Here is a 19900-nt window from a genome sequence, read left to right on the forward strand (position 1 = left end):
GAAGTAGCGGCCGCCTGGGAACTACTGCACATGCTCAGAAAATTCAGAAGGCACTTCTGTATTGGTGCTGTCGGATGTGGATGATGTAATCCACTTCTCTGGCTGATTTATTCCACTTGTTTGATAGAGAATTCCAATTTATGTTCACTCTTAACCATCTGTGCTGTTTAACATATTCATAAATGATCGGAAAAGGTAGCAGTGAGTGAGGTGATCAGATATGAATGTGATGCAAAAATTATTCAAAGTTGTTAAAACTACAGTAGATAGAGAAGAATTGCTAAGGGATCTGGGCAGTTAAATAGCAGATGAAATTCAATGTGCACAAGTGCAAAGTGATGCACATAGGAAAAAAATAATTCCAACTAGCAGGTACACATTGCTGGGTTCCGTATTAGGAATCACCACCCAGAAAAGCACCTTGGAATCCTTGTGAAATCCTCAGCTTTGTGTGTGGCAGTGGTCAAAAAAGCAGTACCTGAATGTTATCCACTTTGTAGTGCCTGAAAGGCGGAATATAAATATAATAATAAATACAAAAAATAAATAAAATACAAATAGAATGTTAGGAACTATCTGACAACAAAGAGAATAAAACAGAGATTTTCGTAATGCTTGTGTACTACTCCATGGGGCAACTGCATCTTGAGTATTGTGTGCAATTCTGGTAGCCCTCGACTCAAAAAAAGTTAGAGCAGGATTAGAAAAGGTACAGAACAGCCTTCTTTCAGTGATATCTCTATCAATGCTTGAAATCCAATTGACCTTCAGTTTCCTGATAAATACGGTGGATTCTAGCTGGGCTGCTCCACTGTTGGTTTCTTACCTTGCTATAGATTTGAAGAAGGACAAAATTTGAGGCTCTTTTCATTGTCCTGTCCAAGCATAACCATTGTGTCTACCTGAAATTCCTTCAAAAAGTACCTTGTAGCCATATGGTATGCTTCCTTTGAGAACTCATCTCTAAGTATTGCTTCATTCTACAAACTAGTCAAGCTAATTCTAATAGGTGCCCAGTGAAGAATGGCATACCTCAGCGATCAGTTATTGCATCCCTATTTTTTGATATCTAGATCTCACTATTGGCATGTGTTCTGGCACATTAATGCTTAACACACTTTCATGAATATGTTTGATAAAGAACTAACACATCAAGATAGATACCATTTTATTGTTTACTTATTTGAACATATTTTTGACTGCATCCCCAGCTGCACCAGCTGCCAAGTGCAGAGTACATTGCAAATTCAGAAGCTGAAATAGAAACATGATATCATTTGTAGCCAACAAGCCAGCAAGTCAGTTTACTTATTAGAAGCTAGATATTATTCAGAGAGTAATAAAAGCAGCCACTTAAATATAAACATAACTAACTTGCAGGGGTACTAGTTTTTTCTGCAACTGACATTCAGCTTTAAAGGAGATAAAATGGTGATCTGGCCAAGATACAGGGGTCACCAAGAATTTACCAGAAATACCATTAGTGGCACAATTCCCATTATGAAATACCATATCCAGCATATGTCCTACCATATGCATGAATACATTAATTAATTGCATAAAGCCAAAATTAGACATACATTTCATAAAAACACTGGAAGCCCTCCCCCACCTATATTAATATGCAAATCAAAATCACCTACTATCATTAGATGGGGAAACAAATGTAAAATCTAACTGTTAATTTGCTAAAATGTAATTGTACTAATTGTTAATTTGCCTCCGTTTCATGTAAAATAGTAAGACACGCTCGTCCTACTATTTCTCCACGCCAACATGTAAATCGATGTGATGTACTCCAATGAATCTGTATACAAAAGCAAATAAATAAATAAAATCTGGCAATTGCAGTATTTAACTGCAGGATAGAATTAGATTACTCTCTAGGTGGTTGATACACCAAGAGTAAAACAAGATTAGGGAATTTCATGGCCAGCCGTTCACTACCCATAGGCTGATGAACCGGGAGTTGAAGCCCCAACAGGGTCAAATGCACTCCCTATCCCCATTCTCTAAAGTGACCAAAAAAATGCAAAACCTATTGGAAGATCAGTCTCCCCGAGCCAACTCCCCATAATACATAAAATATCAATCTGTTCATCTGAAATGAAATCATTGATTATATTCACTTTTCCTTTAACTGACTGGGCATTAATTAACCCCAATCTAATCTCTTAACAGTGGGACAATCTTACAAGGATGGTTAAATACTACAGGTTTCACATATCTACCACTTCAGCCACCACTTATACTGCTTAAAATTATAATACCTTCCCCAACACTGCTGATATATTAGCAATACCGCTTCCTGTCTCTCAAAAATCTTAAAAGAACACATTAAATAATATTATAGCAACCCTTTTCACATTGGCTAATAGTATACCAAATTCCTCTTAAATTGCACAAATACTGCCCCCCCCCCCCCCCCAAGAATCCCTCTGTCCAAATACCACAGCATACAGCTCACTAAGGCCTGGATTCATCATTCTATCGCAGAATGATGAATCCTGCGAAAACGGGGGGCGGGCCTATGAATGCCAGCAGCCGTCACACCACCGCAATGTCTTTGCTGCCGGCTTTCGCACCGAATAGCGCCACCGTGAAAGGTGGTACTATTCGGCACGCTACCCGCTATTCGCCGAGTCCGCCCCCTTGCCGCCCCGACTCCTCCCCTCGCCGCCCCGACTCTCCCCCCACTCCACCCCCAGCATGCTATCACACGCGTGCGATAAGCCTTGAAAATGACCCCCCTAAATGTAGTCTTTCCTCTTACCCTGAGTATAGTGATGGTTCTAACAAATGCATTAAGGAAAATGTAGTATTAATATAAATCTATCGAGGCATTTAGAAAATGGACAAACTGTTGAAAATTAAATTGAAGATACTACCAAAATATTCTTAGGTTTAACCCAATATTTGAAATGATCAATTCTTTCATTAATTGACGGGTGACAAAGAACAGAGCATATAGACATTAAGAACTAATGAATATAACATATGGAGTTTAACAAGGATACTTTCTGAGTCAGACCAAGGGTGCATCAACCCAGTATCCTGTTTCCAGGAGTGCCATCCAGGTCACAAATACCTGGTAAGATCCCAATAGTAGATAGATTCCATGCTGCTTACAGCCAGGGATAAACAATGTCTTTCCCCAAGTCTATCTGGTTAATAATGATTTATCTCTAATTTTATAGATACTGCTCTAGGAATTGTCCTGCCTACCTTTTTGTTTCCTGTAAATCCATTTTGTTTCATGTAAATCCTCCAGTTATACCTTTTTAATTCAAATTTTATATTTAACGTTCCATGTAAAGGCTCCTGCCTACCTGTTTTTGAGTTTCACTGTACACCGATACGATGTGCAAACGGTTGTCGGTATATAAAAAATGTTAAATAAATAAAAATAAATAAATAAATTTATGGACTTTTCCTCCAGAAACTTGACCAAATCTTTTTTTAAACCCAGCTATATTAACTACTTTTACTACATGTTCTGGCATTGAATTCCAGAGCTTAACTGTGTGTTGAGTGAAAAGGTATTTTAACTGATTTGTTTTAAATGTGCTACTTATTGGGACCTTCATATTCAGTTTTTATTTTGTTTTGCCGGGAATTTCAATGTGATAACAAAACAAATCAGTGTAAAAAATTACTTTGTTTTAGCATGCAGGAAAAATATCAGTGTAAAAATAATTTTCCATTGATTCTTTTTTATTACATTGAAATCCCAGGAAAAATAAAATAAAAACTGAATATGAAGGTCCCAATAAGTAGCAGTCTCTCTCTGTGATGCTGTTTGAGGTAGACCCCTCCCGGTTCTGGCCACCAGATGTCACTGTCCCTGTCTTAGAGCACATTTTGTAAGAAGCCATCCATACCCCTCAGTCCCTCCCGCCTGGATTGGATGCCTGAAGACTATTTAGCCCAGCCATGTTCTACATACACCGTGGGGTTCAGTTTGAGGAAGAAGTCAAGGAATAAAGAGTTTTTCACACTCTGGTGAGACTTCCCAGCTTCACCCAAGGAGTTTATTTTAGAAGTGATACACGCAATGCACTCCTTGCCTGAGGGACCTTCTTATAATTTACAGACAGGCCAATACAGTAAAGTTTGCGGGAGAGCAGGCGAACGCTTGCTCTCCCGGCGCACGCACAGGCCAGTGTTCCTGTGCGCGCGATTCAGTAAACTAAAATATTTAAATTAGGGCCGGCGGTAAAAAGAGGCGCTAGGGACACTAGCGCGTCCCTAGCTCCTCTTTTTGACAGGAGCGGCGGCTGTCAGCGGGTTGACAGCCGATGCTCAATTTTGCCGGCATCGGTTTCTCGAGCCTGCTGACAGCCACAGGTTCGGAAAACCGAACGCCGGCAAATTGAGCGTCCGGTTTTCGAGCCGCGGGACGATTTCCAATTTTTTTTTTTAACGTTTTTTTAACTTTCGGGACCTCCGACTTAGTATCGCCATGATATTAAGTCGGAGGGTGCACAGAAAAGCCTACCTTTGGGTAGGCGCTAATTTCTGAAAGTAAAATGTACTGTGGGAGGACTCGGAACCTTGAGACAGTTGGTAAAGCAAGAGGAACTCCATTGTGCTATTTGTAACGTATCCCAATGAATTATAGGGGATGTTGCTGTAGCCACGGCAACCCCAACACCACTGGATGTACTGCCTTTTCCCAAAACTAGAAAGGATATTTTCTTCCGAATGCAGCGCTCCCGTCCGGAGAGTCAGAGGCATAGTGGAAACGGAGATACTTCCGGGCAAGACTGTCCCACGGATAGAAGTAATACGTAGTGGAGGACTACGCGGGACATCTAGGTAGCTGCAGTTTGTTGCACCAGATCGGATAGAATGATATTCCCTCCTGCTCCAGAGTCTATAAAGGCCAAAGTGTGGAAAGACCCTCCCGGGTATTCCAATGTCACAGGAACTGTACATTGAGGAGCAGAATTAACACAGCCTAGGAGTAGCCCCTCCGTACTGCCTAGGCTTGAGCGTTTTCCGGACGCTCCTTGCACTGGGCTAGAAAGTGTCCCTTCCCGCCACAGAACAAACATAGTCCCAGCGTGCGGCGCCTCCGCCTCTCTTCTGCCGTCATAGGCGTGCAACCTATCTGCATAGGTTCTTCAGCTGACAAATCTGCGTGTGTTCCTCTCTGACCAGAGGGTGTCGGCCAAGTGCAAGTTGCACACACCGGCAGCCTGCTGGCATGCGATCCTCCGACACAGCGGCAATGGCCACTATGTCGGAGGCCTCTGGCCCCGCTCCGCCCCCAGACCACCCCGCCCACGCCTCGGATTTACACGCGTAGAGCTTTGAAAATCTACCCCTTTATGTGGAGAACGGACATTAGGAGGAGTTTTGCTCCTATGATGAAGAAGAAAATGAAGAACCTTTTATAGGAAGCGTTGAAGTGTTAAAGAGAAACAGGCCCTGCAAGTGTGCTGCTATTGTGCAGAAAAAGATCATGCTGTCGAGGATTGTTCATGGATTGCGGTTCTAGAGTAGGAGCACAATCTAATGAAGCACCACAAGTGAGAGCACAATCAAGCGAAGCTCCACAGCTGTAATTTCATTGATATTTCTTGTTCGGGGACTTAGGGAATTTGACCAAGCTCTGGTACACTCAGGGGTATGGAAAGACTCTTATCAGTAAGGAGCTAGCCCAAGAAATATATATCAATTACAGGAAGAAGGCAACATTTGCCTGCATACTGTTATGATCCTGTCCGTGGACCCCCATCCCATGGACAGGCTCTCACCCTCCTCTCCCTGCCTGCTCCAACGCTGCTTGCGCTCTTCGCGGCTGTAGAAGCCACCAGCATCCCTCAGAGTGGCCTGTTGCTTGCTCCCCTCCTGCACGGCTGGAGCCGAGCCACCGACTCCTATGGGGGAATCCCCCTGCCGGGATTCCCTTCTCCTCCGCGGCCGGGTGCCACCCTTGGAGCCCTCTTCTGCGGCATGGAGCCGCTGCTGCCTACCCTTCATCTTTGGGGCAGGAAGTCACCCCAGCGTGGCTCCTCTTCGCAGCAGGAACCGCCTCCATCCTGCTCCCTCTTCCTCCATGCGGCAGGACACCGCTGCAGGACTCAGCTCCGCCCACCTTCCTCCGGGGCTCCCTCTAGGTGCGGGCGTGCACCTCTCTTCCTCTCTTAAAGGGCCAGAAGCAGGAAGCACCCTTCGGCCCCTCCGGATGACGTCCTTAGGGAATTTCCTGGACCTGCCCTATAAAAAGGCCCTGCTTCAGTTCTTCAGGGCCTTTGGATGGAGTTACACACTCCATGGAGCCTCTCCTTTTTCCATGGAGTTCCACCACTTCCATCGTGATCCATCTTGCTGCTCCTGTCCGGATGACTTCAAGTTCCATGTCTTCTTGTTCTTGATGTCTCCGTCCGATGCTCCGGGTCTCATCCCTCATTGGATCGACCTTGTGGTATGTTCCAGCCCTTGGCTTCCCTTCCTGGAAGCCGTGGGGTTCTTTGTCTGTACCTAGGATGTTCCTGATGCCAGATGCCCAGATGTCCACTCGTTCAGAGATCCAGATATCCAGGTGTCCAAATGGCTTGTGTCCTGAGGTACCTTTCTTTTCGTGTACCGTCTTCCTTCACGCCTCATCACATTCCTGAAGAATCCACTAGCAGCCTTGCCATCCACCAGACTTCATCTCCAGCCAACCTTCTTAGGAGTAATCCGTCTCATTCAAGTGTCTGCCTTCAGGTGACTGGAATCCCCTTCCAGCTGGACTCCTCTCAAGCGCTTCCTGGACCCCTCTTCTCCGTTCTGTGTTTGTTCCACTCTTCGCATGGTCCGCAACCAGCCTTCCAGGTGATATAGGGCGCGCAGCGGGACAGGGTGTTCCGTGACCGGTCCACGTTGGGCTGTGTAGGGCGCCCTGAGGGACAGCACCCTCCAATCCCAAGAGTCTCGTCTCGTCCAAGTGTCCAAGAGTCTCGTCTCATCCAAGTCTCCAAGAGCCTCGTCTTATCCAAGTCTCCAGAGTCTCATCGCATCTCGTCCAAGTCCAGGAGTCCTCGTTTCCCCTATGTACTCTGACTCTTCTATGCTGTAGGATCCGGAGTCCTCTGCTCCGGTTCCTTGCCTTATAGTTTCCAACCCTCTGCCTCCATCTATCCTTACTGGTGCATGTTGGCTCCGCGGGGGGCTGACCCCGCTTCGTCCTCCTCTTGTGTTCTTGCTCCGCTCATGCCTGTACTTGCTCACCTCCCTCGGGGTGTCTTGGGGCTCCTCCCTGAGTTGCCTCATGGGCCAAGGGCTCACTCTCTCCCAGGAGCAAGCGATCGCACATCTGCACCCCTTCCCAGGGCTCGCTGGGCACGTTCATAACACATACATGGTGACGAGCAACAGTATCCAACCAGTCAGGTCCTGCTGACAACCTAGGACACAAATTATCCCAAGTTCAAGACTCTGTGGAGTCAGCTTACAGCCAGCCTGGCCAGTCCCAGTTCAGAATGGGAAAAGAAAATAGGAATGGTGATTTACTCTCCTATCAGGCAGACATGAGACCTGATAAGACTGAGCTGAGGAGAAGGGTATGTAAACGAGTGTGTGTTATAATCTCCATAAAAGTCCAGGATCAGGCATTTAGCCTGGTCCACCTTAAGAATCCTGATTGCAGATCCCAGAGAGGATAAGAGGCCCCAGATGGGACTTAGAGAAAGCAGGAACTTTGCTAAATGACGGATGTGCAGAAACTGCTGCATTTCTGTTTCCAGCAGTGCTGAGGTAAGCAGGCTTGTGTTTTGTTAATTGTTGATTGTGATTAATAAAAACCCAAAAGGATAGCCAGAGTCTAGACTGACTCTGTTCTCTGTAAGCCAAAGGCTGCCCATGGTGTCACAGCATCACTTTGCACTTGTCCACATTAAATTTCACCTGCCATTTGGATGCCCAGTCTTCCAGTCTTATAAGGTCCTCCAGCCATTTTTCACAATCCACTTGCTATTTAACAACTCAGAATAATTTAGTGTCATCTGCAAATCTGATCACTTTCACTTATTGTTCCCTATTCCAGAACATCTATAGATATATTAAAAAGAACCAGTCCCAGTACAGATTCCAGAGGCACTCCAGAATTTTCCTTCCTCCATTGAGAAAACTGACCATTTAGTATTAGTTCTACTTTTTGTTTCCTTTCTTTTAACCAGTTCACAATCCATAATAAGACATTAACTCCTGTCCCATGATTTTTTAAATTTCATAGAAGTCTCTCATGAAGAACTTTGTCAAATGCCTTCTATAAATCCAAATATACTATATCCACTAGCTCATAATTATCTACATGTTTATTAACCTCTTAAATGTAGCAGATTGGTGAGGCAAGATTTCCCTTGGGTAAATCCGTGCTGGCTGTGTCCCTTTAGACCATGTTATTTATTTATTTATATTAAAACATTTGTTACCCGCCCTTTCTACATTTGTGTCTAAATATATGTTCTGTAATTTTGTTCTTCAGAATAGTTTCTATGATTTTCCTTAGAACTGACATCAGACTCACCGGTCTATAGTTTCCTGGATCACCTCTGTACTCTCCAATCTTCAGGTACAATAGACAATTTTAATAACTAGTAATAGGTCTGCAATTTAATTTTTTAGTTCTTTCGATCCAGGTAATTTGCTACTGTTGCATTTGCGTACCTTAGGTGGGATTGGTACAACCAGCAGGGAGGAGCCCTGCAGGTTCCCATTGCTAGCTGGTGGACCCAGATGAAGCAGAGACCAGGCCAGAGTTTCACCTATACCAGATCTTGTAACCCTTGGGTTGAGCCTTTGGGTGCCAGGGCTAGCAGGTCTTAGGTGGAACCTCTGCTGTAAGCAGGAGAGGAGGTCCTTGGATGGCAAGGTCATAGGTGGTCGGCAATCTGCCATGTCGAGAAGCCAGCAGAAGTCGGTAGCAGGCAGTGGTCAAGTATGTCAAGAAGCAGGCGAAGGTTGGTGGCAGGCAGTGGTCAAGTTGTAGTCTGAGGTCAGGCTAAAGTCAATCCAGGAATTAGTCTGAAGGGAAGAAGGGAAAGATAGGCAGAGAGGTCAGGTGAAGAAAAGCACAGAAGGCAAGGAACACTGAAGACAGGGCTGAATTGAAGATAACGCAAGCTGCTGAAGACAAGACTGGGATGAAAACAGATGCTGTAGCAACATGCTCTACAACAGGGTAGTGGGACCTACTGCTAATGTGCTGGAGTGGTGTCTGCAAAGACCTTATATAGGCCTGAGCAGATGATGTCATCAGGGAGCACCTCCAGAGGAATGGTGGTGACCCACTACAGTGACCTCTGGAGTTTGGATCTGATATGGGGATGAGATTTTTGCTGGCTGCCCAGGAGGAAGAGTTTTGCCCCTTTCCTGCCTAGACCCAGGAACATTGACATTTAGTGTTCCTGAGAGAATTCCTACCATTAGGGATTCATCTGGAGAATAAGACAGAAGAAATACAGTACCTAAAGTACTGTAAGAACTTTGAGACCATTGAGGACACCCATCTGGAGCCTTCAATCCTGTCTCATGAGAATAGACCCAGAGAAGACATTAGTTTTATAACTGAGCCATGCTTAGAGCTTCACTCCCTAATAACACAAAAATATTGGAAATATTAGGACTTTTTGAGAAAAAGAATGCTGATCATTTACCTCATTACTGGGAGTATGACTGTGCTACTGACCTGTCGCCCAATGCCAAAGTTCCTTACAGGTGAAACTATACCATGTCAGAGCCAGAACTTGCAGCCTTGTGAGAGTATCTCCAGAAGAATCTACAAAAAGGTTTTATTAGGAAATCTACCTTTCCATCCTATTTATGAAGAAAAAAAATGGAACCCTATGCCTGTGTGTGGACTATCAAAACCTGAAAAAGATTACCCCCAAAATCATTAACCACTGCCTCTGATTCTAGAATTATTAGATTGGGTCCAGGAAGCCTGTATCTTCACCAAATTGGATCTATGAGGGGCCTACAATCTCATTCATATTAGAGCAGGAGATGAGTAGAAAAAAGCATTTTGAACCTTATATGGGCATTTTGAATGCATAGTCATGCATTTTAGACTTACAAATCCCCCGCTACATTCCAAATGCTGGTCAATGACATCTTCATGAATGTTTTAAACCTGTTCATGGTAGTATATTTTGATAATATTCTGATTTATTTGGGAAAACTCCAAGCTCTTTGAACAGCATGTGACTGGTGTTATAGAGCCTCCAAGAGTGCCTCAGGGATCTGTATTGGGACTTTTACTTTTCAATGTATTTATAAATGATCTGGAAAGAAATATGATGAGTAAGGTAATCCATATTAGGTGCTACCACTCAAGAAAGAGATCTAGGCGTCATAGTGGATAACACATTGAAATCTTCGGCTCAGTGTGCTGCAGCAGTCAAAAAAAGCAAACAGAATGTTGGGAATTATTAGAAAGGGAATGGTGAATAAAACGGAAAATGTCATAATGCCTCTGTATCGCTCCATGGTGAGACCGCACCTTGAATACTGTGTACAATTCTGGTCGCCGCATCTCAAAAAAGATATAATTGCGATGGAGAAGGTACAGAGAAGGGGCGACCAAAATGATAAGGGAATGGAACAGCTCCCCTATGAGGAAAGACTAAAGAGGTTAGGACTTTAATCAGAGAAAGTTCTTTTTCACTCAATGCACAATTAAACTCTGGAATTTGTTGCCAGAGGATGTGGTCAGAGCAGTTAGTATAGCTGTGCTTAAAAAAGGATTGGATAAGTTCTTGGAGGAGAAGTCCATTACCTGCTATTAATTAAGTTGACAGCCACTGCTATTACTAGCAACAGTAACATGGAATAGACTTAGATTTTGGGTACTTGCCAGGTTCTTATGGCCTGGATTGGAAACAGGATGCTGGGCTTGATGGACCCTTGGTCTGACCCAGTATGGCATGTTCTTATGTTCTTATGAATATGGTCTCTATGCTAAAGCCAAGAAATGTCTGATCAAGAGTCTATAGAATTTCTAGGTAATATACCATCCTCCTGGGGAATAGAGATGAATCACCAGTAGGTGGAAGCAGTATGCAATTGGGAGGTCCCACAGAACATCAAAAACATTCAGTGTTTATTGGATTTGCTAATTTCTACTATAGATTTATCCAGAATTTCTAAGATCGTGGCACCCTTGATCTTTCTTCTTTAACAGCTAAATTCCATTGCTTCTAGAAGTGCAGCAGGCCTTTGATCAGTTAAAAAGCACCTTCATGTCTGTTCCCCTGCTGGTTCACTCTGATCCATGTTGCCATTTGTGGTGAAAATGGATGCATATGATATGACTTTGGAGGTTGTTCTGTTGCAACAACATGCTCCCTCGCCAAGATTGCATTGTTGTGCATTTCCTGTAAGCTATCACCCGCAGAGCATAACCTTGCCCACCCTAGATCGAGAATCTCTGGCTATAAAGGTTGCTTTTGAAGAGTTGAAGCATTACTTTGAGGGAGCTGCTCACCCAGTCCAGGTCCTTACTGATCATTGAAACTTAGAATATCTTCAGTTTGCCAACTGCCAATGTTCCCAATAGTTATGATGGACATTGTTCTTTACCCATTTTGACTTCCAAATTATGTACCATCCAGGAACCCAGAAAGGAAAAGCTGATACCATATCTTGAAAAGGTAATACTACCATGACCTACCAGAACTCTGGGTTTTATTGACCTGCAGCAGATTGTTGGAGCTACCCTTTCCCCTGATTTTCTTACCCCGATTTGTGCAAAGGGAAGCCATAATCACAATGTTTCAGGAAAAACTATGGTAATATCAAGCACCAGATAGCTGCCTGCGACCTTCAAGATCATGATGGTGTGCTGTATAACTGGTACCAGTTATATGTGCCTCCCCAGATGTGCCAAGTTGGAGGCACTTTGGGTTTGCCATGATTCCTAGTTGGTTGAGCACTTTGGATGACCCAAGACCTCTTTATTGTTTTCTAGACACATATGGTTGGCCCAAGTTGAATATAGATGTGACAAGATACGTTAAGTCATGTGAAATCTGGGCCCAGATAAAAGTTCCCTGAGCAAAGCCTGTAGGCCTACTTCAACTGGCTGAAATCCCTACCATGAGAAGCAACAAGCCTCGACTATATCACTAACCTGCCACCATTAGAGAATAACACAGAGATCCTTGTAGTGGTGGACCAGTTTGTAAAAAACTCTGCGATCGTATTGTGTCAGACCAAGGGTAGGTCTCTTTCATTTTCTTTCAACATGTACCAAAACTCACAACAGCTGAAGGACGGCTGTGAATCATCGTATTGCCAAAGCTGTCACCATTGTTACTACTTCTTTTTTTTATATTTAAATATTTTTATTAAACGATTGCACAAAAGAAAGCCTTACAATCAGATGTGTTAAAGCACGGAAGCAAAACAATCATCAATTCGTAGCAAACACAAGACAGTATGTACAAACATAATAGCAATCATCAGAACTATGAAAATAGTAATAGAACCCTCAACCCCCTTCCCACCCGACAACAGAAATTGAAACAACCATTGAATGAGTGACAAGAGTGCATAGCTTCAAGTTTTGAAGGGTGACATAAGTACATAACGTCAAGTGAGTCGGGCACTGGAGCGCCTTAGGACCGTTGGGGGATCCCAAACCTGGGAAGAGAAAAACAGAAAGTAGGAAGATCAGACTAACAGGCAAGGCTCAGCACTGCGAGTCACTCAAGCCAGGAACAGGCTCCCCCTAGGCTTGATCCGTTAACCATGTTATATAGGGTTCCCACATTGCAGTAAAAGATTTCACACGGTTATAATGTACTGCCGTAAGGCGTTCCAGTTGGTAAACATTGTGTAATCTGTGAAGGACTTGAGCAAGACTGGGGACTCCACTTGCTTTCCAATGTACTGCTATTTCATCCTAGTGACAATAAAAACTTGTTGTATAAACCTCTGTTGTGTCTTATTCACTGATGCCACTGGCAAAGTTAACAAAGTATGCCACGGTTTGACCTCTAAAGATTCCCGAAGGAGGTGAGATAACCACTTAAAAATTTATTGCACCCCTGTTTTATTTGTAAACCAGCATGATGTGGATTATTTCATGAATGCCGGTATATAAAAACCTTAAATAAATAAATAAATATCTCAGCCCATAGGCTTTTAATTTTCCCACATTGCCACCAAAACATGATAGTAACCTCCTATCTGTCTGCACTGCCGCCAACATGCATCCGATATGGTGGGTTTAAATCGATGAAGCAAGGGAGAATAGTGCCAGCGATGTAATAGTTTGTAACAGTTTTCCTGGAGATTAGCGGAGATAGAACACTTGCGTGCTGTCAAAAAAATTTGGGACCAGTCAACCTCGTCCAAAGAATGTTCAAAGTCAGCTGTCCAAGCCATCTGTTGGCAAAACTGGCCCGGTGTCCTCCCCGCCAATAAAGTATAAGTTTGGAAATGAGTCCCCTTATCTTGTGTATATTTAAGACAATAATGTTCGAACAATGTGACAGTGAGGCGCAGAGTGCCCTGTCTTACAGCCCTTTTAATGGAGTGGTATGTTTTTAGCATACAATAAAAAGTCCATGTCTGTAAGATGGTAATGAGAACAGAGCCTCCCTTGTCATTATAGAGCCCTGAACAAGAACGTGTTCTATATAGCAAATACCAGCTGCAAGCCATGGCCTTGACGCCTCAGCAACTCCACCCCCTATAGCCAGCCACATTTTATTTATTTATTTGTTGTGTGTCTGTTTGTTTGTTATTTATTTATTTAAACGTTTTATATACCGCACCATGGGGTAGTAGTCTATCCATCTAAGTGGTTTACATAATAAAACAAACACAATCTCATAACATACAACAAGTTAAAATACAGTATACTTACCTACAACAACTAATTTTAGGTTCCTAAATTGTCAAAAGAGACAACTTAAGAGCCTAACTCCAAAAGTTAGGAGTCTAAAACCCTTTGAAAATTGACTCCTATGTGTTCAGTGAGTGAGCAAGCTAATGTGGTATATTTTCTGCTAAGGCTGTAAAAAACCATGGTCTGCTGAGTAAAGGGAGAAACAATGATTGAAGTCAGTGGAATTTGTATTCACTGGGTGTACTTTGATCTAATGAAGTGAAGCATGAGGAAAATTTGTAAGTAGCTTCCATAACTATGGGGAAAGTGTATATAACTGTTGAAGGGCTGTTATGGTTAGCTTTTCCAACTTCTTATAACTAATGCAACCTAGTTGTGTAAGCCTATGTATACTGATTCTATCTGTGACTTTGAACCCTGTGCACACTCTGACTGCTGACGGGAACATCAGGAAATAAATCTTCTGTTGTTTGTATATATCTACTGAGTGAGTCCCATTTTCTAGTTATTGCAAGTTTGGAGCAGTGAAGAAATAGCATTCGGAGGGGGACATAGAGGGGATTCTCTTAAAATGAGATCCCTGTCTAGCTCAGCCATGCTGCACACCTTCCCTTCCTCTTGGTCTAGGTCCATTACACCATCTGTTTGACCCCAAATGTTCTTGAACCCTACTAAGAAACTGGCACTTGGCTCATATAGGTGCTCGACTCACATTTTATGTGCCCCAGCCAGGTGGTGTTACATAGAAACAGATTATACGTACAGAACAGCGGTTATAGGCCTTCATGCATACCTAGCAACATAAACAGTGCCAAAGTATGAAAGTAAATGGCCAAAAATAACTCTCTATCCTTAAGCTCAAACTATCATTTCAGTGAGTGGAAGGAATGAGTGAGAATTTACCAGCACATGTTGGGAAAGAGACAATGGAATTTGCAAGACAAGAGAAAACCTCTTTAAAGAATCTGACCAGCAGACAAGGAAAATCAACTGGCAAAAGCACAAATACAGTGGGAAATAAAGAGCTGCTTCAGAAACGTCATGTGGATCAAGATGCGAGTCAGGAATAATTAAGAAGAAATGAGCTTAGATGAAAGACTGATAATTGCAGCACAGGCTAGTGGACAAGATGGTTTACAGGCAGTGTAGGAAAAACCAGTAAAACAGATAAATGCAGATTCTGAAAACCAGAACCAAAAACAGTTACACCTTGTTGCTGGATGTCAAGTGCTGACATTCGAAGATCTGTATATAGAAAGGCATAATAAGGTGGTACATTTTATCCGTTAGAAATTGGTGTAAACATTACACATCACTGTACCAGTAAAGCACTGAGATCATGATTCTAAGAGAATTGTAGAAAATGAAGAATTTGTGATCTCTTGGGACATCCCCATCCCAACAGATAAAAAGCTTGATGCAACAAAATCAGATATAATGGTAAGAAGAAAAGCACAAGAACAGCATTGCTGATAGAAGTGTCAATGCCAAGCAAATATTCTGTTAATCGGGCTGGACCATTTGGGTCTTTATCTGCCGTCATATTTACGGAGAGAGAGAAGATCAAAGTATCAAATGATGCAATCAGAAACCAAGAGAATGTGGCAGCAAGATTCAGAAATAGTCCCATTTGTATCAGGTGACATTGGCTTGATTAAAAATTATTTCTAGGTGCATCTAGACATGTTGCCTGTCCATCTAACATCTTATGAACTTCAGAAGGATGCTCTCTTTGGCATAATGAATGTATTAAGAAGGGCAAAAGCAGTGAATTTGAGAGATGAGAACTCATACTCAACATATCCTTGCATACGGGTGGGGTTCATTCCTGTCAAGGTATGTGCAAAATTGAGCCATTTGAAGACATTACCTCTTCATTCTGTGAGTGCAGCATTAACATGTGCAAAGGAAAAATCTGTTCTAGAAACAGAGGAGCCTAACTTATTATGGTAAAGTGTTGGAGGCAAGGAGGGACTAAAAAAGACACCTGAGTGCCTATTTTCAGTCGAACTTAGGTGCCTAAGTTTTCAGCTAAAAAGTCACATACATTTGGGTGCCTAATGGTTAGGATCTTAAATTTAGACCTGCTATTCATTTGCCTAGTTGTAAGCCCTGAAATTAGATGCCTAGTCTGAAAATCAGTGCTAATCTCCTAACTTTTTTTCCCTAAGTGCCTGTAGCCACTCGCTTTTTAGGCTCCTAAATTCAGGATCCTAATAAAACTAAAAGTATAAATTTAAGAATTAAACCCTAGCAAATTTTCTAAAGGGTCAATTTAAGAGCCTAACTCCAAAGGTTAGAAGCCTAAACTCTTTGAAAATTGGCCCCAATGTCTATCTAAATATATATATAATACACTTAAAGCTCTGGATGGAGTCTGTTGGAAATCAGTGAGGGTGTGCCTGTGTGCATTAGCACGTATGCGTATCCTGCTCTTTATTGAGAAACATAGGCACATACTATCTGAGGTGAAAACGTAACCTTCCAAGGAATGCACATGCCTTGGGACTTACAAGTGTATACATACTGATGCTCAGACATTGGCATTTACTTGCCTAGCTCAGTGGCTGGTGGGGTGCACATGCATGCGAACGTGCACAGGCATTCCCTGCCATTGAGCTGTGTGCATGGGCACTGAATTTATGTGCACCCTGCTGACTACTGAGCTACACATGTAGCAATGAAGTTAAGTACATCTACTCTTGGCATGTGCTCTTTGCAAAGCCACGGGGCTATAGGACTAGATACAGGCAGGAAGATATCCAGGGCCATGGGACCAGAGAAAGAAACAGTGATACCAAGAGCTGCAAGATTTGAAGCAGGCATGGCAAATCCTGGGGCTACAAGATTCCAATTCCAATATATTTTTGGATGAATCGCATTTCTTATAAGTAAATCAAAGTGATGTACATAGTAATGGTAAAAATTATATGCTATAAAATATAAACAGTATAAAAATAAATTTAAAAACAAATAAAACAAAAGAATAAAATAAATACTAACTCAATAAAACTGCTTAAAATAACCAGGAAATATGGAAGAACAAATTGCATGAGATAAACATAGAACAAATATAAACACATATTTCATGAAATCAACATGAAGCAAATAAAATGGACCAGAGAGAGGTAGAGAAATGCCTGAACAAGTATGGGTAGGAAGAACAAAAAAGGAAACGAGTGCTTGGGTTGAGCTGGGAGAGGAATAAGAGCCCTTGGGTCAAGTGGGGGGAAGGGGGACAAGAGTGCTGTTGTGGGGGGGGGGGGGGGGAATGTTGTCTTCATTGCCCAACAAATGTTTTTCAACTGTCAGAACGGGGTATAAAAGTCATCCCCTGCTGCCTAAAGAAGCTGTGAACTTTTCCTTCTACTTCTAATAGCCACACTGCCCAATGAGAACATGCTGGGGTCTTTATATCATTATACTGTTCAGGGTTGGCTGTGAAGAACAGTGGCTAAGAAGAGCTGGGGACATACAATACCCCCTGCATGCCACCATCTATTGCTCCTTGTGTGAATCTTCAGCAAGTTACTTAATTTCCCTGTACTCAAATTCATATTCATGCCAAAACTGGAATTACATTTTAATACGAGTTTTACTTAATATGCGCATTAAAAAGAGAGGTCCCTGTGGATGCAGTAAGCTAATGGGATGCAAATCAAAAATATGTTTAAAAAGCGTGTTAAATGAAAAAAAGCACACTAAATGTGAGTTAGCCGGAAAAATCTGCAGTAATGCAGAAAAGTGCTTTAAAAAACCGAAGTAAAGAGGTAAATGCTTTAAGTTGGAAAATGACCTTGCATGCAAGACAGGCACTGGGCATCTCGACTTGGGCACAATCTCCCATGCAAGGCCATTGGCGCAAGACACGCCATGTGAAATCAAAGGGCAAGCTCGCTAGAGGGGGCAGCTACAGCCAAACAATACACACTTTGGTGCTGGCAGTGGGCATCTATAACTGCTGTAGTTGCCTATTCTAGAGAGCTTATCCTTTGCTTTCACTTGGCATGCCGTGACCCAAATGGCCTTGCATGCGAGATTGGGCCCAGGTTGGGATGCCCAGTGCCAATCTCGCATGCAAGGCCATTTTGGTCACATTCTTTACTTCAAGCACCGTGGATTTTCAGGTTAGCTCTTTGGCTTGAGGTGGAGCAAAAGTTAATTCACATTTCTGGTGGGCCTTAATTCTATTATTGTGCCCATGTGGTAGTGTCCAGTTATTTCTACCACACTGGACATAGTAATAGAAAAACTTTGGTGACCAAAAATGTGAATTTACTCCACCTCAGATCAAAGAAAGAGTTACATATCTGGTGTAAGCTTTCTTGGGCGTGCGCCTACAATCGAGCAAAACATAAGCTCTCTTGGAGAGGCACCTTCAGCTGAATTGTATGCACTTTGGTTTTGGGCATCCTGATTTTGGCATACTGTTCAGCTGTAGGTGCCTTCCCCAGAGAGCTTATGCATTGTTAAGCTGTAGGTTCCAGCCCCAGATAATTTATATTGGAAATTTAAGTCTTTCCTGGGTCTGAGCTGGATTACCACACTGGGCACAAAAACAGATAACATTGACCATCAAAAATGTGAGTTTACTCCAGCTCAGACCCAGGAGTTAAATTTCCAGCATTAAGAAAATGTGCTTTAAGTTGTCTGCCCTTTAATGCACCTCCCGGAATTGCTGGGGAATTGCTAATGCCTTCTTTTACATGGGATCTGCATGTACCCGCACTAATCTTAGCGCTGGTTATTACCCCTGTTGTAGTGTGCATTGACTTACTCCAGAAAAAAATGCACGCTAAAACAGGAGTAAAAACCTGTGCTAATGTTGGCGCCCCTTAATGCATTGGCCCCATTGTAAGTTCTCTGATGCAAGAACATTATAACTACTATTGCTACTCCCATTCATTGTCATTCATTTACGTAATGCTACTAGAAATATGCAGCACTGCACAAATACATAAATAAGAAACAGTCCCTGCTCCGTGTAGTTTAAAATCTAGTTCAGACAGATAGAGAAGACAAATACGTGATTACGGAGAACCAGGGATAACATTTAAAGTTTCAAAGGTGAGTTAATAGGTGGTGTTTGAGGACAGGGATCACCATCTTATTGGGTAAACTGCAAATAAATCAGGCCTTTGTGCTATAAACAATCAATACAAGAAAAGCAGGAAATAAATGGATGAGACTGCAGGTGGGCCCAGTTTATCTGTCTTATCACAAAGGTGTCTCAGCAGCCTGCTTGTGAATGTTTTAAAGCAATATTTAACAGATTTTCACATGCAAGTAAGAATTATGATTTTTAAGATATTACTGAAATTCTTGCATTATATCATACCACTGAAGCTTCTAATTAATCAGCCATGATGAGGGCCATCAGAAAACTGGAGGCACAAAATACTGCACCTTCTGATGTCATCTTAATCCACTTTTTTTTTTAATGTTATTTTTTCCCTCCTGCAGTTTCTTTTTCCTGCAATTTTCTTTTACTTGGTAAGTGTTTTAGATCAGGTTTCAGGTTATGAGTTCAATAACCACCAAAATGGACAATCAAGAGTTAAAAAAGAGTATAATTCCCTGTATGTGAGGGGCAAGGAGAAGTCATTCGTAAACTTAAACTGAAATTCCATAATGCCCTTGTGACTCACCCAGAGTCCCACGCCAATCACGACGAGGAAGTAGATGCTGATGACGCTGATATCCGCAGCATTGTTTATGGCCACGGTCTGGGTGGCAGGCTGCTGGGTGGCTCTGAGGGTCTCGCCTCCTGAATCCATGTTGAAACTTTGCTTCTGTAGAGTGGACTAAGGAAGGATGATCCGGCTGCCTCCTGAAAGAAGCTTTCATCCAAGCCCTTCCCTGCCTCCATGACTCCACTGGTTAATAGGGAACCAATTATTTGTTAAATAACTGATCTATCATTAACCATCTCGGTGTCGCAGTCCCATGACCAAGGAAATTTCCATCACTCTCCCTGTGTATGGAAGTTCTTTCTGTATAGGTCCTGAAACTTTCCCCTGCCTCAAAGGAATCATAGAAACATAGAAATGACGG

The 19900-nt window shown here is 42.6% G+C and overlaps 1 protein-coding gene across 2 annotated transcripts in view; it reads right to left on the reverse strand.

Moving 5' to 3' along the window:
• SLC5A2 (solute carrier family 5 member 2) overlaps positions 1 to 19693 on the reverse strand; it is a 67039-nt gene extending 47346 nt beyond the window's left edge. The window contains exon 1 of one of the 2 annotated variants that reach the window (XR_003857499.1): positions 19495 to 19693. Coding sequence is in view for 1 of the 2 variants with exons in the window: in XM_029606838.1 (XP_029462698.1) it covers positions 19495 to 19623 (129 nt within the window). In the remaining variant the exon portion in view is untranslated. The remainder of the gene's footprint in view (positions 1 to 19494) is intronic. The other variant, XM_029606838.1, reaches the window with a different exon arrangement.
• Between the last annotated feature and the right edge of the window lie 207 nt (positions 19694 to 19900).

Source organism: Rhinatrema bivittatum, chromosome 6, assembly GCF_901001135.1.
Source record: "Rhinatrema bivittatum chromosome 6, aRhiBiv1.1, whole genome shotgun sequence".
Classification (NCBI taxonomy): domain Eukaryota; kingdom Metazoa; phylum Chordata; class Amphibia; order Gymnophiona; family Rhinatrematidae; genus Rhinatrema; species Rhinatrema bivittatum.